General features: G+C 43.1%; 1 protein-coding gene across 3 annotated transcripts in view; it reads left to right on the forward strand.

Moving 5' to 3' along the window:
* Nucleotides 1-25,291, forward strand: part of MMS22L (MMS22 like, DNA repair protein) — a 113,882-nt gene that overhangs the window by 69,631 nt on the left and 18,960 nt on the right. For all 3 annotated transcript variants that reach the window (XM_020782627.3, XM_020782707.3, XM_078380297.1), the window contains exons 15-20: nt 16,289-16,482; nt 18,916-19,066; nt 20,174-20,316; nt 21,675-21,817; nt 21,995-22,154; nt 23,774-23,943. In XM_020782627.3, the coding sequence (XP_020638286.3) occupies nt 16,289-16,482; nt 18,916-19,066; nt 20,174-20,316; nt 21,675-21,817; nt 21,995-22,154; nt 23,774-23,943 (961 nt within the window). The remainder of the gene's footprint in view (nt 1-16,288; nt 16,483-18,915; nt 19,067-20,173; nt 20,317-21,674; nt 21,818-21,994; nt 22,155-23,773; nt 23,944-25,291) is intronic.

Raw genomic sequence — 25,291 nt, forward strand, 5'->3', positions numbered from 1 at the left:
ACTAAAAATACACAGAAACATTCCACTGGAATTAAATTAGTTCTGAAGGAATCACGTTTCTTAACAAAGAATCAGGTTTCTTAACAAAATGTGTGTAAAACATGGTTCCAAAATAATTACTTGTTTTATAAGAATATTTACATCCCAATTTTGAGGGCTCTGAAATTTTGGGGGCCTAAAACAGGTAAAAACTCCGAGTAAGGATATAAATTCAAAAATGCCTAAACATTTGATTAAGAACCCACAGCAAGAAAAACAGTTCGCTACGGAGAGTAGAGAAAAATAAAGTCTCATCCAGGCCAAACGCTGTGTGGAATGAAAACTTCCCTGATGCTCAGAAGCAAAGGAGGTAACTCGGTCTGTGTAACGCAGCAACTCAGGAGATCCTGTCACGAGTCCCAGACTGTGCTGCATCTTGGAAAGCTGACAAGATTTCTGAGTGTTAAGCATTGATTTGGTGTGTGTCTAGTGGGCAGAACCTTTGGGGGGAGGGAAGCACAGAGAGGAAAGTTTGGAGACAACAGCTTTGAATAGAAAAAAAATATTGCTAGAACATTTCTTTTTTACATCTGGCTGAAACTTGTAAAGGGAGAAAATCAGGACAAGGCCATATGGTTCCCAGAACAATGCATATGCAGGAGCAAGTGATGCCTTTATTGGACCATTAAGAAAATAAAACAAAAAGTAAAGCAAGCTTTGAATGATAATTCGTCTTCCTCAGGTTATGCACCAAGTTTTCATGGGTAGCGCTACAATTATATGTTTATATTAAAGTCCAAAAAGTTTCATGGCTGCTGTTGGACATGAGGTGTAGCTTCTTAGATATAGTTGTAGTCTGCAAGATGCTTTTAGAGGGAAGTTTTCGCAGGATGTTCAAATGACTTCTTTTGTGTTGTGTGACCTTGTCTGTCCTCCCAGTGAGTTGCAGTGCAAACCTCAATGATGTGTTGGCTTCAACTTTACACAACTTTGTATTTTGTTTTGACAAAAAGATTTCCTCCCTTTTTTTCTTTTTACACTGGGTGTGTGTAATGTGTGACCTATGAGCTACAGTTGGCCCTCCAGTCCATTTTTCATTGAGGCTAGCAATATTTGAGGGTAGAGGGTAGTGGTCATGGATTTTGCGCTCCTAGGGCTCCCTTCAATCCCACAAAACCCTATTTCTTTCTTTCTTTCTTTCTTTCTTTCTTTCTTTCTTTCTTTATTTATTTATTTATTTATTTATTAAGCAACACTAGAAGTGGACTTTGGCCATTTTCTAGTTTTTCTTTTGTGGTGGTTGTTTTAAATACCCCTTTCTGGGGCTCCTTTATCTGAGGAAGGGGGGCTGGGGTGAAACCTTGGCCCCCAGCCCTCCCATAATCCTCCATCCTTTCTCTGTAAGATTCTGACTTCCTCGATAACTGTTTGTGCAGTATATACATTTCCTCTTATTCAGGCATAAAAAAGCTTACAAGCTGGGCTGTACCAGTTGCCCTTGCCCTCCCCACTGTGATTCTTTTGCTAATCTCCACCCCTTTTTATTTTCTTGTATTAAATGGATATGATGCCAAAGTGGCAAATGCAGTTGGGGTAATTCACAATAATAAAACCCTCAAAATATTGAATAAAATAACAGTCAAACACAGTGAGTCAGCTGATTCCAGTGGTATAATATTAAAAGAGTAAGATGTTATTTTTAAAAGATGATAATGAAAGCAGCAAGTTAACACATAAATGACTGCCTGAAGAACTTCCACTGGCCTCTGAATGTATATGCTGAAGATTTCTCCTGGCAGATCTGTTAATGGAGATGGTTCTTTCCCTGATAACTTTCACAGTATTTTGGCCACCCAGAGAAAGACATCTGATGAGAACTTTAGCAATGGGACTGGAGCATGTAGGACAAGACACTCTTTCAGGGAGAGTTCATTCTAAACAGTGCAGATTTTGTGTGTTTTCAGAATCCTGGTCATGCTGGATTCCAAATCATGGGGAGAGTGCAGATCGGTACAGCAGGTCCTCTGCTACATACCTTGAGTCGTTCAAGTATGGGAGGGGGCCAAGAGCATGGTTATGGTGGAGTAGGCAGGACCAGCCATTTCTTCCCCATTTTCCAGTTCTGACTATATGTCCGTTTGGAAAACCTAAATAGGATTTCTAATCACATCTTATTTAGTGGGAAAGTAAACAACAGTAAGGGGAGGAGGATCCTGATAAGCATTCACTAGTGCTGAATTTTCGAATTAGATTGCAATGAAACTGACATAATTTGATTTGATACGTACTTTGAAATCTTTTGGGGTAGAGTACAATAAAAAAGTCTGAAGCGATCTTTGAGAAGTATGATTCTGACAAATGAATGGTGAGTTGTAGTGGTCTCTCTTTGTTTTCAGTATTGGAAAAGTGAGCCAAACAAGTGACCCAAAGGGGTACCAAGCCAGACATACAGAGGGATATGAAACTGGCTTTTCTGAGTAAACAGATTTTTAATTCCTTGTGCCATTGAGTCAGTGATAGAAGGGTTCCAGATAGACACCCATTATTTTCTCCCCCTTTTAAAAAAAAGTGATAGTTTTTATACAGTCCTTTCACACACATAGTAGGAAAGAGAATGAGCCAATTTTTCATTTAGGTGACCTGTGAGCACCCCTCTCTTTTGAAACCATCTGAAATATCATTTAAATCGTGTAGCTCCAGTTGGAGCCATGGAAGAAGATGCATGCAGTCCTTCCCTGTGAGGATCACGAGGGTGCGTAGGAATGAAAAGATAGCTGAGCCTAGGAATGGATTGCCTTTAAACATGATGTGTAAAACCACAGTTTAAAATCCAGAACTGAAACAGAACATTCATTTTCCGTGTATCGTGACAGGAAATAAGGGTTTCTTAAATTTATGCCTTGTTCAAAATAAATAAATCTGTAGTTGTGTCTTCATGAAGAAAAGCTTCGGTGGACTCGTGTTGTGAACATTATGGCAAGAGAATATAGCTGATAGAACTCTCCTTGCGCTTCCTTGTCTTCTTTTAAGTTTGTGATGGGTCTAGGGGACATAAAACAGAATTTCATTTCATTAGAGTTCATTGCAAAGGGTTTTCCCCCCCCATATTGCTATGTAGTGCCCAAACTCTGGAATTTTTAATGAGTAGAAGTCACCCTTTAGAAGGTCAGGAGATTGAGAGCACAATTGTTACTGCTATGAAGAAAGTTCCTTTTCTAAACAGGAACATTTCTAAAAAGTCCTTAGTAGCTCTATCTCCATGTAAATTAACACTGTAAATTGTGTAGCTAGTGAGAATGGGGGGTGGGAGGGAATTAAAATAATTCCAATAAATGGTTTAATTTATGCCTCAGCAGTTAAGCATGCTCCTGGTTAACAGAAATACCCTTCGGCTACACAGGATTTTGGAGGGTTGTAGGGCACTCATTTGCACATAAATAGCCATTAACTGATAAATTCCCAGAGGTCTCCTGTTGCATGCTAGTGGTTTTGACCTACTTAGCTAGCTTAAATTTGTTTTACAGAATTATTATAATTCCATCCTTGGCACTTAAACTTTGTGATTAATGCATGCCTCACAATACAATTAAAGTATAATTACACAGATTTACAGTTTGCTATCATGGTGTTATTGTTATTACAAAAGAGCTGGGGTTGGCAAATATTAGAAGAATTAGGGTTCTGATACCCATCACTTTGCAGTTATTAAGTGATTATGTTAAATGGGGCTCCTTTACCTCTGAAGAATGAGTTGGAGAGAGGTGAAACATTAACACATCAGAAGCTTTAAAGTGATTGTGCAGGAGCTATAAAATAATCTGTCTCACATCCATAAGTGATAGGATGCTTCTGTTAATCTTTATCCCAGAGTTGGGAGAGAGGCACCATTTGAATTCTATTGCTTTAAATTGTTACATTAAGAGTTTTAATTTAGATACTAGTCGAGCTTTATGTCAATTGTCTTAAGTAATGGTTCAGCATGTACTGAAAGCCTAACTTTGCAGGTGATCTAAACACAAATTAGATGCAGGCTCCTGGAAAGTTGCACTAGCTCTCAAGTGATCTTAATGGGGTCTGTTCCATCAAACAGTCTCTTTCTGCTCAATGCTGGATCAGCTTGTGGATCAGTCTGAATTCTTTTGGCTGCATCAGTCCAAGAGCGTCAGAGAGGTGGATGAAGATTAATGAGCAGGGCATGTCTGCTGTAGCAGCCTACAATGGGTCAATGCCAATTTGCAGCATCTGTAATGTGCATCTGACCTGACCCTTCTGCCCTGTAATGCACATCCGACCTACATGGAGAGCACTGACAACATATGGAAATTGGTATAGACACTAGGTAGCATGGGCATGTTACTCTGCTAAAAACTGTGCCATTATTTAAAAGGGGTACATTTTCCATCTTACTGTGGTGAAAAAAGGGGGGTTATGTTTCACAACCAAGTGTGTCCACTTTGATCTCTGAGACTTAATGCCTTATGATTTTTAAAATGCAATGCTGGGTCACAGGACAAAATGCTTAACAACAAGCCTTATTAAAATTGGTAATAGATGGACAGAGTGGGTAGAGAGCCACCCTTCCCTGTCGTTTCACAATGCTGCCGTTTAGATTAATTTCTTCCAGTTTAACACAGACAAGGGAACTGTTTGTACTCTCGAAGGCTTTCACAGCCAGGATCCGATCGTTGTTGTAGGTTTTTTGGGCTGTTTGGCCGTGTTCTGGAGGTTTTTCTTCCCAGCGTTTCGCCAGTCTCTGTGGCCGGCATCTTCAGAGGACAGGAGTCAGACAGGGTTCTAACTTTTGTCCTCTGAAGATGCCGGCCACAGAGACTGTCGAAATGTTGGGAAGAAAAACCTTCAGAACACGGCCAAAGAGCCTGAAAAACCTACAACAACCAAAGGAAGTATTTGTTTATATGAAACATAATTTGGTTGTGGAACGTGCTGCTGCCAGATATGCTAGCTGTTTCTCTCTTGCTTGCTCGATCACTCTCGCTTTCAGCAAAAGGCAACTCTACTTATATATTTGGGTGAATGCAACATTCCCTGTGGCAGCTCTTTATGCTTCATAAGGTGCTCCTTTGGAAGGAGTCTTCTCTAGGATGATGGAAAATGGACAAGATGCATGCATATTTGGCTCCCCACCTATGCCACAGGCAGTTTTACCTCTGAATACTAGATGCTAAATATAAACAGTCGTGTTAGGCGATTATTGTGAAAAAATCTGTCCAGACCAACAAGTTATTGTGTGTTGAAGGGTTCTGAATGCTGCCTGAATGCATATATAATCCAGTTTATTCCCAGGTTTCTTTTGCGTTAAAAAAGTGGTGGGTGGGTGGGTGGAGAAATAAAGGAAGTTAATTCTTACCCTATAATGCAGGAAACGAATGAATGAATGAAAAGGTGTTAGCAGAGAAGAGGAATGATGAGCAAAAAGAATCAAGTTTGCAGGAGTGGCTTCTGACAGCTGCCCCTCTCTATAAAGAGAAAGTGGTAACCCTGCAATAATAAAGAGTACTAATGAATTCAAAAATCCATTGATTTCCCTGCGTCTGTGCAGATTATATGGCAGACTTGCTCCATGGAGAGGAATCTATGAAATGTTTGCCACATTGAGCAAGCAGTGCTGCTGTAATACAGCTGCTTCCTCGGTGGTTTTTGTTGATCCTGTAGGGTGAAAGGACAGGAGGATCAGCTCAGGTCTAAATGAGATTACAGCTGGTTCGGCAGCTTATCTGGTCTAATGCCAACTAGTGTGGCTTTTCACATCCTAAGGGGTTTACAACAGAAACTGTTTATTGAGTATCATCGGTTTACTCAACACAAGCAGGCTAATCCTTCCCAGCCTCAGCGTGTTGTAGGATTGTTTGTGAAGCCAAACCAAAAGCTGGTGCAGCCAGATCTTCCAGGGCCCTTTGTCTTGCCTGGTATTGATTCCCCTCCTCCCTTTTAGATGCTTTAAAACTCAGCAAAACTGATAACCAGCCCTATTGTGAGCAAAAGGTTAATCTGACTTAAAAATCTTACGAAAGCATCTGTTAACCCTAGAAGGGATGGCGGCCTTTCTTTACATTTCCAATCAAGGCTGGTTCCTCTATTCCTTTTCCCACCCGTTCCCCCCAACCCCTAGCCAAATTTCCAGGAACAAGATATGAAAACAGCTTGTTAGACATTGGATAATGGGGTGGCTTGCAGTTTCTCACCGAGCAGCTGTTGCCATTTGAAATACTTGAGGCTTTTAGCGGTAGAAAAGCTACTGTTTTCACTGCCTTCACTTCTCACAGCAACAGTTCCCAGCCCCGTGAATACTAACACAATACAGCTGTCTTGTTTGCCTGCGTCATCTGCTAGACCTTCTCTACACCCCAACCCATTTCACATATCTTGTTGGATATTTATTTAGATGGGGGTTTCAAATGCAGCTTAAATTATAGTTTCATTAACTAAAAAAAAAAGCAGTATTACTAGCATATAATAGAGAAAAGGTGAGAAAATGGCCCTATTTCATCTGCTAGGTTTGAGTTGCAGTTTCTGCAGGGTACCTCCTGAGTGAAAATTGGAGTACTGGTCCAAAATACTTAGCCACCTGGAGCAACACTTAACATGCCTTCATTCCTTTTATGCATACATATGGGGAATACTGGCAAATGAATCCAACTTCAACTGTGATGACAGCACAGCATCCTGCAGTTCTTGAGGGCAGCCGGCTAGTTTATGGACTGCGGGAGAAGCTACGCAAGTTCTGTCCTCCAGCACCTGGTCTTTTGTCTCCCTTGAGCACCTATTGCTCTGTGGGCTGTCTGCCTCATTTTGTCTAATGTTAGGGCCAGGGCTGATATGGAAGAGGACAGGGATGCTCCATAGCCTTTAAGATTAAAACTCTCACATTTTTATGATATTTTTGTAATCCCATAAAGGGTTTACCCAACTCTTCTTCTAGATTTTGCTCATGGATTACTTAGGTACATTCCTTTGTTTATTTATTTTTGTCTTCCTGCCCTATCCTATACATAGAAAATCAGCATATAAAGGAGATGGGAACCATTAAGCAGGACATGCTGTTTTCCTATTTACTTGTATGCTTATTCATTCATTCAATCAATTTGCCATGGAAACTTTCCAAATAAGCTATAGGCCATTGATACCTACATTAGCAGTACAGTCTAGGAAAAAAATTTACCACTTAATCGTTCTAATATTATGAACTGGTCCTAGGCAAGGCAAGCAAGATTTATACACCAATTTATTTTGGGGTGGTTTAGCTCCTTCATTCTGCTTCAGTGAGGTAGATAATAGCTGAAGGTAGAGGTAATATATTTAACAACATTTCAGATTAACCGTGGGAAAAGCAGGTTATCTGTCTCTTACCTGTGTGTGTAAAATTCCCATGTGAACATTTGAAAGATATGAGAAAGTAGAGTGAAATGGATTTTCCTAAAAATGATGATCATCCTAAACATGAAGCATGTCCATAATTTAAACCTAATGGACAAGTTGTGTTCACGATAAAAATGTAATATCTATCCAATCGCTTCTAGTTTATCAAATAGGTCTCTAACGCAGTATGTTCCACTCCTATAATAATGAATGTTTAGTGCATTTGACAATAAAAGCTATTGGCTGTGTTTGCTTAAGTTCATTGTTCAATCATCTGAATGGTGCAAATCAAAGCATTTTTTGTCACTGTGAGACATTTCACCTACATACTGTTTCCCTCAATGCACAGGTCACTAAATGAATTACATTCGCAGTTTTATAGCTTAGCTGGTGTTGGTACTTGTTAAATTGATGCCCAGTGGTGGTGGAACTCATAAAACATTTTCCTGTTAACATGACCAGGCAGAGTTCACGTTGTTGATGGCGGCTTTGATCTCATAAACCATCAGTTCATGGTGTGTGTGTTTGTGTGTGCGTGTGTGTTTAAAGTTGCTTGGAGCTACTGATATAGGTTTAGAAAGCCTGTCATTGTTGTCAAATGACAGAAAATTAGCTCTGCAGCTGTTACTGGCTGTTGAGAACAATCACAATTAGGGTATGGTTGATGTGTAGTAAAACAGCACTTTATGAAGGAAAAAAAGTATTTTTCTCTCCCATGATAAATTCCTTGATCCATTCATAAAACTGATTAGAGGGGCAGTCAAGGATGTACAGCATCTCACTTGCTAAAGTGTCATGTAGAGACATTTCTGAACCTCAGATATCCTGGAAAGAACATCTCCACCCAATGTTTTTTTAAAAATTCATTGTTTTATGTATGTCTAGATACCAAATACAGTGGGGTCTCGACCTATGGAATTAATCCGTGTGGGAACGGAGTCCGTAGGTCGAAAAGTACGGAGGTCGAAAATGCATTCCCCATAGGAATGCATTGAAAACCATTTAATCCGTAACCTGCCCACCCCCCCCACATACACATACAAAATTAAAATAAAATTTTAAAAATAAAACTTACCTTTCTGAAGTCTTCCAGGGGTCCCCCGCCACCGCCATTGCCACTGCTGGAGGACTCCGAGGGCTTCGGCGTGGCCGCCGGAAGCCTCTCGGAGCTCCCCCCCGCCAACGCAGGCTTTCCCAGGGTGGACGGGCCTACCAGGGGAGCACTTCCCCCAGTAGGCCCGGTCTACCAAGCTTTCCCAGGCAGTAGAGAGGGCCTACTGGGGGAAGCCCTCCCCAGGTAGGCCCGTCCATCCTGGGAAAGCCTGTGTCGGCAGGGGGGGGAACCTCCGGAGGCCTTCCCCACTGCCATGGGAGACCTCTTGGAGGTCCCCTGCCGCTGCCGATTGTGCTTCGGAGGCACGATCGACGGCGGGGGGGACCGCCAAGAGGCCTCCCATGGCGGCGGGAAAGGCATCCTGAGGTCCGCCGCCGCCACTGCTGGAAGCCGAGCCACTGGGATCTGAGCATGGCTGGGATCGCGTGGCGCGGCTCGGCTTCCAGCAGCGGTGGTGGCAGCAGGGGGGGGAACCTCCAGATGCCTTCCAGAGAAGCCTTGGAAGGCATCCGGAGGTTCCCCCCCGCCACCACCGCTGCTGGAAGCCACGCTGCGCCAGGCGATCCCAGCCATGCTCGGACTCCTGGAATGGCCAGTAGTCTGAGCATGGCTGGGATCGCCGGGTGCGGCTCAGCTCCCAGCAGCGGTGGTGGTGGTGGGGAACCTCCGGATGCCTTCCATGGCTTCTCTGGAAGGCATCCGGAGGTCCCCCACCACCACCGATAGTGACTCCGAAGCACTGTTGGTGCTGGTGGGGCCTCCAAGATGCCTTCCATGGCGGCAGAGCAGCCCCGGAAGGTATCCCGAGGCATGACCTACGGCCTACAGACTGGAAGGGGGAGGCGGGGAAAGGGAAAGCCTTTCCCTGCCTCCCCCTTCTGGTCCGCAGGTCGATTCTCTGGCCGCAAGTCGAAGTAAAACTTTGCGGCCGGAGAATTCCGTCGGTCGAAAAGTAGGTAAGTGGAGCCAACTGTAAGTCGAGACTCCATTGAGCCTCGTGGCGCAGTGGTTAAACTGCTGTACTGCAGCCAAAACTGTACTCATGACCTGGGGTTCAAATCCCAGGTAGCCAGCTCAAGGTTGACTCAGCCTTCTATCCTTCCGAGGTCGGTAAAATGAGTACCCAGCTCGCTGGGGAAGCAATGTGTAGCCTGCATAATTAACTTGTAAACCGCCCAGAGAGTGCTTGAAGTGCTATGGGGCGGGCGGTATATAAGCAGCACTTTTGCTTTGTATTTAGATCAAGGTGTATGTGCATAGATACAGATGTATGATATCTTATCAAACCTTTATTCTTGAAAACATTTTTCTCTTTCCTTATGGAACTTCTTGCAAATACTGTCTTAAGAATCTTCCCCACTGATCCAGAGGAATATGGGACTGTCTAGGACACAGGTGTCAAAAGCAAGGCCCGCGGGCCAAATCCGGCCCCCCAGACCTCGACTGATGGCCCCCGGAGCCGCCGCCAGCCTTGCAGCCTCCCCCCCTTTTTTTTCAATGAATTTACTCCGTGCCTGCACGGAGTAAATTCATTGAAAAAATGGCTCAAGTTAACAAGGCTACGTCCTCCTTCCGATTGGCTGTGGCGCTGTCACTCCTTTCCTCTCCCTCCGCCCCCCCGCTCCCCCTCCCTCCCTCCCTCCCGTGCCTGTTCCTCGCTCGCTCTTGGCCTGAGGCGAGAGCCGTTTCCAAGGCCGCGCGAGGAGGGGGCTCCGCGCCGCCTCTGTCGCCCCGAGGGGAAGGGAAGGGGAGCGGTGGGAGTTCCTGGCCGGGCTCCGAGGCGGAGGGAGGAGATGCTGGGGGGACGCGGGAGGCAGCGGCCAGCGCGGCCCTGAGGAGAGGGAGAGGAGAGGGAACGCGGAGCGATGCGCCGGCCCGGTTGGGTAACGTTGGAGGCGGCCGTTCGACCCAGCCGCGGAGAGGAGGGAGGGAGGGCTGGCTGGTTGCTCCCTTCCCTTCCCTTCCCTGACGTTCCGTTCTCTCTCTTGCTCGATTGGAATGCCTGAGGATTTCAAAGGACCGAAGAATGCGGGTTTTTTTGCGAGATCCAAGCAGAGTTGCATATACTAAATAACTCTCTCTCTCTCTCTCTCTCTCTCTCTCTCTCTCTCTCTCACACACACACACACACACACACACACACACACACACCCCAGCACTTTCCCTTCCTTCACACACACATACGCATTCTCTTCCTTCCTGTAACCCTCTCTGTCTCTGTCTCTCTCTTTCTCTCTCACACACACAGAACTCGGCACTTTCTCTTCCTTCACACACACAAACACAAACACACACACACACACGTTCTCTTCCTTCCTGTATCTCTCACACACACAAACACACACACACACAGAGAGACCCCAGCACTTTCTCTTCCTTCACACACACACACACACACACACACGTTCTTTTCCTTTATCTCTCTTTCTCACACACACACACACACAAACATACACACACACACACACAGAGGCACTTTCTCTTCCTTCACACACACACACACACACACACACACACACACACACACACACACACACACACACACACACACACACACACACACACACACACACACACACACACACACACACACACACACTTTCTCTTCCTTCCTTTTCCCACCAAGTTGGATGGGGTCCTTGCAAGGCCATCAGTACAGATACAACCGGCCCTTTGATTGGGACCAAACTGCTGATGCGGCCCCTGATGAATTTGACTTTGACACCCCTGGTCTAGGAGTTTAGCCACAAGACCTTCCCAAAGTGGTGCCACATTTGATGGGGGATTAAAGCATGGAGAAGGAACAGACTAGTAGTGCCAAGTGCTAATTTGTCCTTGACTCCTTTTCAGTAGTGATGCTGCTAGCTCAAGGATGGGTAGACAGAAAAAAGGGAAGGGTAAGCAGAGGAGGGCAACAGAGGGATGCAGGATGATGAGAAGGGAGTGACAAAAGTCAGTCAAAACACACCAAGGCCCTCCAACATATGCTGGCAGAGAAAACATGGTAACATTCTCCTCCAGCCAAGGTGCTGTTCTGCCCCCACCTGCACCAGTAAGCAAGAAGGAATGCATAACCATTAATACTGTGCTCATGAACAGCCGACCATGAGGATATGCTTCTAACCAGCTACCCTAGGCACACATACTTTTCATGGAGTCAGACAGTGTCAGGGAGTTTCTGATTTTGTATAAAGATATAGGCTGCAAGCCATGGACAATTATCCTCATATAAGCAACACCAAAAGTGTGTGTTTTTCTCTGTTTCTCCGTCTGTCTTTGAAACAGCAAAAGCTAGAAAAACTATTGTACGAATACTGCTGAGGTCCAGCTTAAATAACTGAGTATGTTATAACTGAATGGTTCGTACTGACTAGGAGATTCCAGCAATTGTAAGCCCTCTTGCCCAAATGATCAGACACAGGAGTACAAAATTTTGCACATATACTATGTATTTACAGTATTTCCCAACTTACATAGCTAGATAGTTTATATCTCAACTGCCCTTATAGACTGGGGAGTGTGGGAAGTGTTTTGGTTTATATTTCGAAACTGGTTCTTCAGGGCCCCAATGCTCCCCCCCCCCCGGATGATGAGCATTTATTTGCATCTGAACATAGGCATTTGCTGAATGCTTCTATCAAGTCTGTTGTATCAACTGCATTTATGAGATCATGGCTCTCTGGAGAGTATATTTAAGTGTGAAATTGATACCCACAGACTTCCAGATAAGCAGATCTATTTTGACGGAAGTGACTGCTGCTATGAATAACAGACTGCTTGTGTGTTTGGATGGCAAGAGAGAAAAGTCCATTGTTTGACTTTATAAAGTTGGGCTGGGGGTAGAAGAGGGAAATTAAGAACGCTGGTATGGAGGTGGGTCTATGGGTCTTCACCCCCTGTAAAGATCCTGAATGAGTACTAGGATGGAGCAAGAGACCAGACTGCAGCTGCCGGAGAGCTCAGTGGTTTAGGCATCTGGCTGCAAAGCCAGAGAGGTTGGGAGTTTGATTCCCCACTGGACCTCCTTGACAGTGGCTGGACTTGACGATCTCTAGGATTCCTTCCAGCCCTGCAGTTCCAAGATACTTATCAAAATTTGACAATGATATCAAAGCAGGGATGGGGGTGGTGGAGAGAAGAGAAAAAAGAGAAACTGGTTTCAGCTGTTCATCAGATTATAAAACATAGCCCTCCCTGCAGTACTGTACTTCAGATTTCATGGAAGAGATTGTGTTTGAGAAAAGTCATCTGTGAGCCCTCCCAGCCCATCCATGTTAGCAGACACTCTTCTGTTCCTTGATCCATGAAGGATGGCACCAGTCCTTGAACCAAAACAGGGTTTATTATAACTAGGTTGGGGATTACAACACAACTTTTTTTGACCAGCCCCAGGATAGTTTCCTGCCATGCCCAGGAACCAGTTCTTCGTTCTAATGGGTCCAAGTTTTCTATTTCTCTGGCCTTCAGTTGGAGGGATTTCAGTCTTGTGTTTCTCAATGAGGAATTTCCCATTACCCTGAAACTCTGGGCCAACAACAGTACTGTACTTGCATCAAGGGTAACAATGTCAGCACCCAAGTCTCCTTGTGGCTCACAGGCTGCTGATTCTGGTGTGCCTGCTGATGCAGTCTCCGCTAGCATCTCAGCTGAGTGGGAATAGGTTTCCAGGGCTAGGCTGGCTGGCTCAGCGTCTTTGTTCCCTCTCTTGCCATTCTCCCCACTACGAGGAACAGCTACAGTTTGAGGTGTCTTTCCGCCTTGTCCTTGGGCACCCTGGACTGTACCAGCCCCTCATCCAGGGGCCTTCTTTGTGTATACAGTGGTGCCGTTCCAGATTAACCTTCTCTATAGCGAAACATCGCTGAACGGGACAGGGAAAGCCATTGGAACGCATTAAACATCGTTTAATGCGTTCCAAAAGGCTCCTTTACTCACCGTTCAGCGAGGTTTCCTATGGCCGGCAGCCATTTTTGCGCCCTCGTTAAGTGAGGGGAGGGCGCGAAAATGCTACGCGCAGCCATTACGGAGCTTCCGGCGGCCATTTTGTCCGCCGAACGGCTGATCGTCGGGGCTTCGTTTTGCGAAGATCGGTAAGCGAAACGCTTGCCGATCTTTGTAAAGCGATTTTTGCCCTATCTAAATGACGTTGAGCGATCGCATTAGCGATCCAAAAAAAACGGATTGCTATGCGATTTCGTCATTATACGGTGCGCTCGTTAAGCGAGGCACCACTGTATACTGTACTCCCAATCCCCATTGGTCCTGCTTCCTCGGGGAGCTCTTCCTGGACCTGGAAACCCTCGACTGGGCTTTCTAAGGCATTGCTCCCAGGATCCCTCCTCCATCTTCTCAACTACCACCTGCCATCCTTGTTCCACCTTCTCCTTCTCTTCTCCCGTCCCAGTCTGTCTCCCCACCTCCGGTGCCTCCTTTCTATTTCTCAGATCCCAAGGCCCCCTTGCTCCCTTCAGGGCTTGGGCTTCCAAGCCCACAACTCCCCCTCCAGGGTCTCAGTCAGAGTTCCTTCCTCCTGCCATCTAGGCTCCACTTGTAATAGGGTTCCCTCAGAGTGCCATCTGTTAAATCTGTTTCCCCCACGTCCACACGGGAGCTCACAGTCTGGAACTTTACAGATCCTAGATGAAGGTGAGATGGCCAGCTGATTGGGGGGATGCTACTGTCACTGACTTTACATCTCCATTCTCAACATCTTTTTTGTATGTAAAGGTCTCCCTACAGAAGGCATGAATTCACAGCTGGCATGTATGTGGACTGAACTACCGTATATGGGATGTTAAGAGTGTTATTGTATTTACAGGCAAGTCTGTGGCATGGGGCAAAATTTATTGATTGATTGATTGATTGATTGATTGATTGATTGATTTGATTTATTTGATTTATATCCCACTCATCTGGTATATCATACCATTCTGGGCGGCTAACAGCAAGGACTCCTACCCCTCATGTACCATGATTGATTGGGATGGATTAAGAAGGAAAGAAAAATATGATGGACTCTTCTTCTCCTTTCCATCACTCCCTTCTCAAAAGATCATGGACTGTGAAGCTATGCAAACTAAAGGTGGTTGATCAAATTAACATAGTTCTGAGCCAGCAGTTTCTCAGAAAGGGGAAAAAGGCTCAGCTCAAGAAATGAAAATATGCTTGCAAAAGATTTGAAAGGCATTTGTCAGATTTCAGATCTATTTATTTATTTTTAAAATATGTGATTAGTCTGCATGCCATTTATAGGTTATGGCAGGGCAGCAAAGTTAAGAGTTATGAGATGTCTGACTGTCCTTGTATGTCATTGTCTTATAAATACCTTGACTCTGACATTACACGGCTGTTTATAGAATTTAATAAAGCAAATGTAATAATGTTGCCTGTTCCTTTAATCTACAATCTCAGTAGACTTGACCAGGAGATAAATAGGAACAGCAATGATAGCACATTGCTACAGATTGTTTTTAATAAGCATGTTGTTTAGTTGATCATCCAAGAGCAGTAATGCCTTGTATCTTAGCCTGCCAGACAAATTTATTAATGCTTCCCGCCCCTCCTTCCAGACATTTCTCTAAGATTGTTGATTCCCTGGGGGCACATCTCTATTGAACCTTTAGAAAGTCACAACTTCCAAATTAGATTAAGTAGCAGGAATGGTACCCAGCAGAATCAAAGAAAATTGAGTGTGTTATTGAATTGATGCCACATTGTCTCTAGAAAAGACTGATGTTGTGTATAGTGGTTACTCTGGTCTTTCCTCCACTTGTAAAACCAGAGCTGGTGCTTCCACCAAGCAGAATGAGGTGTCCGCTGTAGGTAGCCGTTTGGGTGCTCATGAAAGGGCAGGCAATAGTAAGGTGTTTATTATTGTTCTTTGTTTTCCTACTAGAACTGGATTGTGAGATTTTGGTCTCATTTGTTAAAATAGGTTTGTTAAAATAATTTTGGTTGGCTTTGGGTACTGTCGACCTTGATTTGGTTGGGTGGATGGTCCCATTTGCCCACCCCATCACAGGCAGCAAAATGTCGTTGGCAAAGTCTGTAGGAACGGCTGCAAAGTAGAACTGCACAATATATGTGAGAAGTGAGTGATAATCATACGTGCACAGTGGACCCTCGACTTACAGACTTTTCGAGTTACAGACTTCTCTGGCTGCAAAATTTAGGGTCGACTTGCAGCCAGAGAATCGACCCACAGACGAGAAAAAAACCAAAATGGAACAAAAACGGAACAAAAATGGCCAGTTACGGCATTAATCGGTTTTCAATGCATTGTAGGTCAATGGAAACTCGACCTACAGACTTTTCGACCTGCAGCCACCGTTCCAATAGGGATTAATTCCGTAAGTAGAGGGTCCACTGTCTATGGAGGCTTCAAAAATGGGGAAAAATCAGTGAGAAATATGGTGTAGGAAATAGCCGGTTTGTGTATATTTCAGTGTCTGTTCAGATTCCTGGACTCCTGGAGATCTGACTTCGTACTGTAAGCAGACTTACTTGTCACTTGATAAATGCAGACATTCATTTAAGCTCTGCCTGTTTCTCATTTGGGTCTGACACATTAAGAAGTGCATAATTAATGGTTGACATTAGTAATTAACATTAACTTTATGGTGCTTAATATGCCATCATTTATCCATCAAATAGCTGGTATGCATAAATGTCTTTGCAGCAAGGTTTTAATTATAGAAAATGATCTCTCCGTTTTGGCGTTCGCCCTGAGTAAAGAGACTGTACTTGCACGGCTGAGGAGATCAGCTGGGCTCCGTCCCCAGTATCCTGAACGTTAATCTTATTTTTGTTCCTCCTTAGGACTGTGCACCAACACTCCAGCCAAGGGTGGTTGCTGTTCAGGAATACAGAGCCAAAGGCACAGCTGTCATCGGTGGCGAAAGAGCACCACCTGGCTGTAGCCAGAGCTCTCTGGAGAAATTTCTTCCCATACGTGAAGGGCCAGCGAATGTCACAGAGTCCTCCTCCTCCTCAGCTTGCTGATACAGCTGCAGGTTTGGGCTGTGATTGTCTCTCCTTCTCTCTGCCCTTGCCACATTCTCCTCCTTACGTTAGAACCTGCCAGTTAATGCAGTAGAATTTGTCTGCACATGATTTGTTCTTGTCCAGCATTTTTACGTACATGTGCATGTCCATGCTCACGCATGTGCAGACAGCGCACACCCCTTGTTAGAATGCTCTGGCGTGCTCACCTTATTAATAGGGTGCTCCTGGATCTACAGCTTGAGTGGCATAGCCTCCACCCAACCCACCTCCCCCCCGGATATAATTTGTTACATTTGAAATGTGAGCTCTAATCTTTGGCAAGGTTAATGGTTAATGCTTCATCATAGAAATGTGGCGCATATTCTCTGAGCTTAAATGAGTTTGTTCATAACTCTTCTGTTTCTAGAGATTCCTCCCCCTCCCGTGTTTCCCTTGGATTGCAATAGCATTCATTTAGTAAATGTTTCTCTGCATATATATGTATATATTTCAAGCATTCCAAATGCATTGTGTGACATTATGGTTTTTTAAAAGGCGCACACGAAATGCTTTGCAGTCAGGAGTCTTATACTGCTGGGAAGTCGCTCGGAATCTGGCAGATGGAATAACATCTTGAGAATAAACTGTAAGAGGAGTGATCCTTGACTCCAGCAGAGCAGTGCCCATCTGATCTGGTCCCGTGTATTTTCATATAACACCATTTCCTCCATGAAATTCCCATATAGTAGCACTGCGTATTTCAATTTGACAAGCCTTGTGTCTAGCAATAATGGCACACTGAATCCATTTAAATAATATTTAGAAAAGAGAGATTTGAATTTAAATGTATTTTACCCCAACATGAATTAAGAACTGAGTTTATGAGCTCTCAAAGACCCGGTCAATAATGGAAATGAAGAAAGGCCCCTTGAACTTCAGCAGCTTTGCAATAATTAAGATATAATGGTAATGGAAAAGAATGTTGTAGGAATGAAATGCTTTGCCACTTTGAAGATATTTTATAGGACGCAGACACTAAGTTGAAGCAGAAACCAGTTGCCTTGCTTAAAGACTCCGCTCTGGTTTTCTTGAGATATTGGTTTAGAATTAAGAAAAATAAACAGCTCACTGAATCAACACAGTAAGTGAGAATCAGCACTAAGAATATGATGTACGTAATACGTTTAAAGAAATGAAAGTCTGAAAAACATGTATGGATATGCATATATATTATATTATATATATTATAATATAGCCTAGTGGGTTTCAAACTATTTTGGTTTGTGTTACCCCTGTTGTAATGTCTCATGATAGTTCATGGAACTCCAGTTCCCATTTCCTGCTCCCCTAAGTGCCAGGGGAAAAGGCCAGGTGACAGGTCATGGGGTGACTATGTGGCAGGACAAAAGGTGTGAAAAACTGCTGTGGGGGAGCCAAAACAAGATAAAAAGAAAGACAGCTGCACCAAGTATTTTGTAGTTCTCTGCACATTTCCTTGACCCTGTCTCTCAAGGAAAACTGGATTTCACCCAGGTTTCGAAATGGTTGTGAGCTACAAGCAAGAAAGCTTTAGCCAGCTATTTGGGAAGTTTTGATGAAATTCACAGCTTCCTTTGCGGAACTCCTCGAAACACAATAGTATTTGCGAAATGTGCCCAGCTGGTCAAGGAGGGAAGTAAGGTCCTGACTTTGCAGGGTCTGTGAGGGAGGAATGTGGGTGCAACCCTCATGAAAGCTCCTGGTTTCATTAAATTTAAAGAAGAGTATCATTAACAAAGAATACCTTGTGTGTCATTTAATCATTTATGTACCCCACCCTCGCCCACACCGGTATGGAGAAAAGCAGCTAGGAGACATGGCTTTTAAGGAGAAGTATGATTGGCAGGGAAAGGGAATAAGCAACCAGAACTCTTCTCTGTTTTCCTGCTCCCATTCAGAAACTGAACACAGGCTTCTTCCAGATGACTTATGGTGGGGTTTTGGGAGGGTTGGAGAGGCAGGCAAACCTGTTAGGCAGTACAGTGGTGCCTCGCATAACTAGCGCCCCGTAGAGCGATTAAATCGCTTAACGAGGGGCTCTGGGCCATCGCTGGAGCATTCACTCAGTGATGGCCCCTATGGAGGTTTTTCGCACTGCGATATTCGCTAAGCGATTCACGGGGGAGAAGAGCTGATCGGCGGTTCCAAAATGGCCTCTGGAAGGTCCCCGGAGCTGCCCTCGCTTACCGGAAGGTAAGAACTTCGCACAACGGTGAGTTTTCAAGCCATAGGAACGCATTGAACAAAGTTCAATGCGTTTCTATGGCTTTTTTATTCCCGCACAGCGATGTTTCCCATAGTGAGGGTTAATCCAGAACGGATTAACCCTCGCTATGCGAGGCACCACTGTATATTATAGAATAAGGCAACCCATAAAATTTTGCCCCAAGTCTCTTCTCCCTTCTCTTCTTTTCAAAAATCAGGTTTTACTTTATTGGCTTTGGATCTGCCCAGCACATGTACATCAGACCTTCAACCTCAACCAGTTTGGTCAATGATGCAGCTATTTGGATGGGATGATATGGTTCACCCCAAGCTAGTTTCCAGATACCTAAGTCACTTAATACAAAACAGGTGAGCAATATAAACTCTCTTTTTTTAAAAAATTAAGTAATTAAAGTAGTTTGATTGTATGGTTTGATGCCTTCAGAGATTGGTTGGAAAAGCTTTATGAAAAAAAAATCATAAGAAACTTACAGATTTTAGTTGGGATACACTGGCTCAAATCGTCTCGCTTAGTGTGGTAAATCACATTAGAGTAGGTCCATTCAGCCGGGTAGGTGGGGCTCGTCAGCCATGGAAGGCAGCCCATCTAGGAGAAGGAAAACTCTGATTTCAAACCTCCACTGCCTTGTGGCTATATCCACCGATGGAAAAGGCTTCAGGAGTTAACCTCGAGGCAAAATCCGGAGCTGGAGTCCCGAAGGCAGCTCGTGTCGTTCTGCCAACTCCTGCAACGTTGCTGGAACCAGTCGTATTGGCTCTTGCCTTTCCATTGGACCATTTCAGCAACGTGGAGAGGGGGGATTTGCTGCTTGGGTAACAGCCTATCCTCCATATTATCTTACCCGGGCTTCATGCTCTGGAGAGGACACTCCTCGATTCAGAGCATGTTACCATAGTCTCTCGAGACTGAAGGATGCCTATGATGAGGTCCATTCAATCAGTGGGAGTTTGTTGTGTCAACTCTTCCATAAGTTTTCAGTAATTCAAGTGGGCCTACTCCAACTGTGACTTACCTTATCATTATGTTATTTCATCTCGTTCTGTTAGCTGCCCAGGGTAGTGGCTCTGCCACTAGTTGGGCAGGATAAAAATGTAATTAGTTAAATAAATCTGGGCAAGTAAGTCACAGTCAGCTTAGGCTCACTTGAATCAAAGGTACCTATGGAGGAGTTGACTTGCTGAATCTCTATTGATTCAGTAGGCCTACTCTGTTGCGATCACACACTGCAGCTGGTGCGTGGGGAAGAGGGAAGCATCCTGCAGCTGGTGAATGGGCAAGGAAGGATGCAGCACTCGTGGAACACCTATGCGGGTGCTGTGCCAAACTGCCAAACTACAGTTCGTGCCCGTCTCTAATAAAGACAGTTGAAACATGTTATGGAGAAGAACACACACACACACACACACTGAACAAGTTAACTTTCCTTTTCTTTTTCTTCCCCTTCTTCCCCACAGTGCATTGACTGAAACTCTTAATGGTATGGGTCAAACATCCTACCAAGCTTTATTGGTACAGTCTTGGTTTCGATGCATTTTGCAAATGTTTCTCGATCAGCCTGCTGATACCTTGGTCAGGACAGATGCTGAGCAAACAGCTGGTAAATATCCTTTGTCAGGAGATGACTACTAGCAATTTAGGTTTACTGGTGGGGGAGACCTTACCCTGCTTATCTGTTACAATCAAAATGCATCTCACCTCTTTCCTCTTTTTAATTAAATACCTTGTGTGGTCCCTTAAACGTACTTACTTACTTGTTTGTTTGTTTATTTATTTATTTATTTATTTGTTGCATTTCTATCCTACCTATCTAGTCGAACAACCACTCTAGGAAACTTAGACTTACATACATTAATTTCATTGTGCTAACACAAAATTCATTCATTGTACTAGGAATTTCAGTTTTTCATTATTGCAAGAGTGGCATCCAGTATATACTGTATGTTGTTCCATGAGAGCTGTGTAAGCACTTGTAGTACAGCATAGTCCAGTGCAACTGCCCTAGCAGGAATTTTTAACTGTCTGGCTTTATGTTGGATTTAAGTGCTAATGTTTTAGCCTCTAAAATAGTGAATTGTGTTATTGTTATTTTTCAAAATATGTCTTCCCATATTTGTAAACAAAGACACATATGTTTTGGCAAGGTATATTTCCAAATAGTGGGAGGGATCCCCTGGAAATTAGGGGAATATTTTGCTTTTCTTCTCTGATTGGGCATTGGCAATACAAGTCCAGTCCTGTCTTTGCAGTTGCCAGTGTTGTTTATCATTGGCCAAAATCCTATTATTTAGCATAGTCAATCACACTGGAATCAATGCCAATTTGGCGAGTCGACTCCTCTGTAGTTTTTATTGATTCCATTGCACCTACTGCAACATACTGTGTAAAAGTCACAGAGTAGGCCCATTTGAATCAATGGATCTCCTGGTGGAGTTGATTTACCAAATTTCCATTAATTCAGTGGGTCTCCTCTAATGTAGTTTACTACACTGAGCAACAGGATTTTGGCCATTGTCATACTGTAAGCTGGATAGAGAGGGGAGATTTACTCTTTAATCTGCCCTACTTGTGATAAGAATCGTGTAATTAAAACATATGAAATGTTAGCTATACTTCAGTTAGGTGATTTCCTTTTACGGAGTGTTCCTACATTGAAGTCAGAATGGCCTGATTTGACAGTAGCAGTAGTTGAGCTATTTCAAAGATTGGCTGAGAGGCTCCTTGCCTATTCTATTATTTGTTGAAATAAAATAGATGTTAGCAACCAGGAGCAACAAACAGAAAGACGAGATCAGGAAGTTTCAAGAGCTGATTATATTCCGCAGGAGGCAAGGATCTTGGCAACTCATTAAGTTCCAAGATACATCTTGCTGTATGGTTTTGCTTTATGTTCTTTGTGGAAAGCAGCTTACCACTGAGCCATGCCAAATTGTTCCATGTTCTTTTGATAATAAATAGACAAGAATTACCTGGAGCAGCTGTCTGAACTCACAAGACTGATATTTAAACTACCTGAAGTAGCAGCTACCTTCTCACAAGCTAATATTGGGGAGTCCATTTACAGACAAGATCCTAAGGATGCTGTTTTTCAGTTCATTAAGGTACATGCAGTATTTCTTATAAATATCAGTTTTGGAGAAACCCAGGGAAAGAGCGTTGGGTCTAAACATGAGGGAGTTTCCATTTCAGCAATTAAGTCTGGTTAGGACAACACAGTACATTGTGGCCTGATATTAACTCTGCTTCTTTATTTTGTACACCTTTGATAATTTTCTCAGGCTTTTGGAAGAAACTATAGCGGGCTTCAGACACTAGCTGAAAAATCAGCCATGGTGGCAAAGGCACTAGAATATATTGGTGATGTATTAAAGTATGTAAAGCCATATTTGACCAGAAAAGGGCCTGCAGAAGGATTGCATCTTACCTACAGAATTATAGGTAATAAATTTCGTAAGATTTATCTACATGCTTTAATAAATAAGTTTATCTGGGAGAGAAATAACCTATTAGAAGGCTTTGAGTTTTTTAAATTCTTCACTGTGTCATAAATATCTAAGAATAAGGAGGCTGAGATAAAATTGAGATGAGATAAAATATCCTCCCAAGAAGGCATTCCATGGTATAAGTTTTAGGTGGGGTGCTTCCAATATTGAAGCGAAGTCATCCTTTCCATTGGCAGTGGCAGCTAAGCAAGAAACGAATCCAGTAGAGTCATGGAGTTTAAATTCTGTCTCTGGAAGCCACGTCTGTGTATGAGCATAAGAAGTTGGCTTATACTGAATCAGGCCATGGGTCCCTGAAGCACAGTATCAAGAACTCTTGACTGGCAATGGTTTTCCATGGCTTCAGGGAGAATCCCTTCCTAGCCTTTCCTGGATATCCCTGATATTCCCTAATGACCTTTCATCCGTAAACTAGCCCGGTCCAGCCTTTCTTACTGTAGCTTCTGAAATCAGACTTCATTAGCTGACTTCATAACATCGGAAGAATAGCATCATAGCATTGGAGGAATAGCACAAAAACAGAGAGATGGCAGGTCTTCCCTTCCTGTCTACGCTTTCCTCTGTCTCAAATTCATCTAAACATACAAACACATAGTGGAAACTTCATCTTCATGTGCAGTCTCAAATACACACTCTAAAGTGCATATATACAAGCCCCACTGTCAATAACTGGCATCATTTCAGAGGGGGCTAGTGGTCCCATTTTCAAAGTGCTCTGCTGAGCCATGTTTTTATTTTAAAGGCAAATAAAAGCTCAGATCAGACCACTAGTAGTTTAAATGATAACAACATTTAGCCTCTGAACTTGTGGCTTCAAATTTTATTGATAAGTTGGTTAATTGAATTTATACCACACCGATCAGCTAAAAAACATTCCCAAAGTGGCGAACATGCCCTTACCCTGAGCTAGGAGGTTGGAAGTCTGGGGGGGGGGTGTCCTTCAATTAGGAATAAAGCCTTACTTTAATTGGGAGAGAAATGGTATACAAAATAAATAAGTTGGGATCAGCCCTAGTGAACCGATCTTTCCAGCAGCAACTTCCTGAAAAAAGCATTGCTGTGGAAGAACTACTGTGGCACATTTTGGGGACTTGAAAATGGTAGTATCTTCCTCTGTGTTCTCACAGGATGGAACCTGTAAGAGTGGTGTATAAAACTATTAATCAGAAGGTGTTATCAGTGTAAACTAAGATGTATGTAGTGGCAGGACTTTAGCAACACTGCTGTTTTGATTGAACTCAGAGCTCCTTGCAGCTGCATCGAAATTTTTTATTATTATTATTTCTAAGATGTGAGACCCGACTACAGTTCTCCCACTTCATATTTTTTTAGCTTAAGAGTTCCCAACTCTCCTTTTGCTGTGCTTTGAATGGACCTTCCCTACCCCAGATTGACTAAGCGGGCTATATGAAGATGAGACATCTTAGTTGCTATAGTTACCAGTGGAAAATGCGGCTCAGCAGAATGCCTGTTTATGCTTTACCCCTCTAGTTTGTTCCTTTTTAAAAAAATTATCTTTGGGGGTTTTCTTTGGGGGGGGCGTTTATTCAACAGGATGCCTTGTGAAGTCCTGGGCAGCCATACTGGCTACTTCCAAAGCACAGCCACTCTTGTTCCGCATAATAGATTGCTTGCTTTTGCCACACACTGTGTTTCAGCAAGACAAAGAGCTGCCTGCAGCGATATTGTCTGCAGTCCGGGAGAATCTTCCTCTCTTTCTTCAGGTGTGTGTGTTTCTGTATAATATACTGAGAGTTGTTATTTCTTCCTAGTCACTAATGAAGCAAAGTAAACTTTGGGAACATTGATTAATGGCAACTGAGATTTTTTTTAATAAACATATGGTTGAGTACTTGATCTTAAAAGTCCTACTGATGGACTACAGTTTTAACGGCCAATGGTGTTGGTTCATGCATCTAACAAAAATGGCTGCCCTTCTGTAGAGCGTTGTAAGCAAAAACCACACTCCGGAATCATCTTACTACCTGATCATTATTCACTGATGTAAAAGAGTTGACATCTAATTAAATCATTGTTTGAAATTTCCTTAAGGGAATCACTGAGATCAAACAGGAGTGCTTTCTTCATTTGAGGAGAAGGAGACAGTAACAAAGCAATAGCAGCAGTAATATATAGTGTATTTCATATCCTTCTATCATGCAGTGCAAAATGATTAAAACTTCTTAACAAAAGAGAGACTAAAAAGAATTTAGGCAAGAAAGGGTACATCATAAAAAATAGGATTATGACTGGCATGTGTTCAGCAACTTACCCTTCAGTATTATAATCCTTCAAAATATATGCTTACAATAATAAGGCACATATATTAAACCATCATCTTCTCAACAATTAAATGCTGATTTAAATCAGTTAAAAACAAGGTTCAAAGAAATTGACCAGTGCAGTTTTCCTTCTGAAAGAATAGCCAAGTGTGTAGAACACATTTGATTTTACAACTGGAGAGCAGAATAAGTAGTGAGAGAAGTGCATGAGAGTTCCCACTTCCACAAATACACATATGGTCAATGTCAGAAAGTTTCTCTCAAATGTCAGTAGGTCAATCCTGAATATATTCTTTCTGGTCAGAATCCATTAAATAAAGTGTAGGAAGATCCACAGCCATATGAATAGGTATGTTTAGCACAGCATGCTAGTTTTACCAGGTCAGATGGTCTCTAAGTGCTTAAATCCAGATCTTGTGTCCTATGCAGATAATCTTAGTGATCTGCTAATTCCATGGAGTTGGTGTATGAGATAGTTCTTCCCTGTTTCTGCGCTATTATACCTGTTTGATCATTGGGCCAATAACTAATTGTTCTAGTTGCTCCCCTGAAATATGTTAGGAACAGATCTACACTGAATCTCAACCTCATGGAGGCAGAAGTCTGTTCTGTGGGACACTCTTCTACATTGGCCTTAAATCACAATACATGTTTGTTTGTTTAAAATATTTTTATCCCACCTTTCTCCTTTAAAAAAAGGCCTAAGGTGGCTTACATCATTAAAAAGACGAGATTTAAAAGCTAAAACAGTAAATATACAAATATTTTAAAAAGAATTAAACAAGTATTA

This window comes from Pogona vitticeps, chromosome 1 (assembly GCF_051106095.1).
Source record: "Pogona vitticeps strain Pit_001003342236 chromosome 1, PviZW2.1, whole genome shotgun sequence".
NCBI lineage: Eukaryota > Metazoa > Chordata > Lepidosauria > Squamata > Agamidae > Pogona > Pogona vitticeps.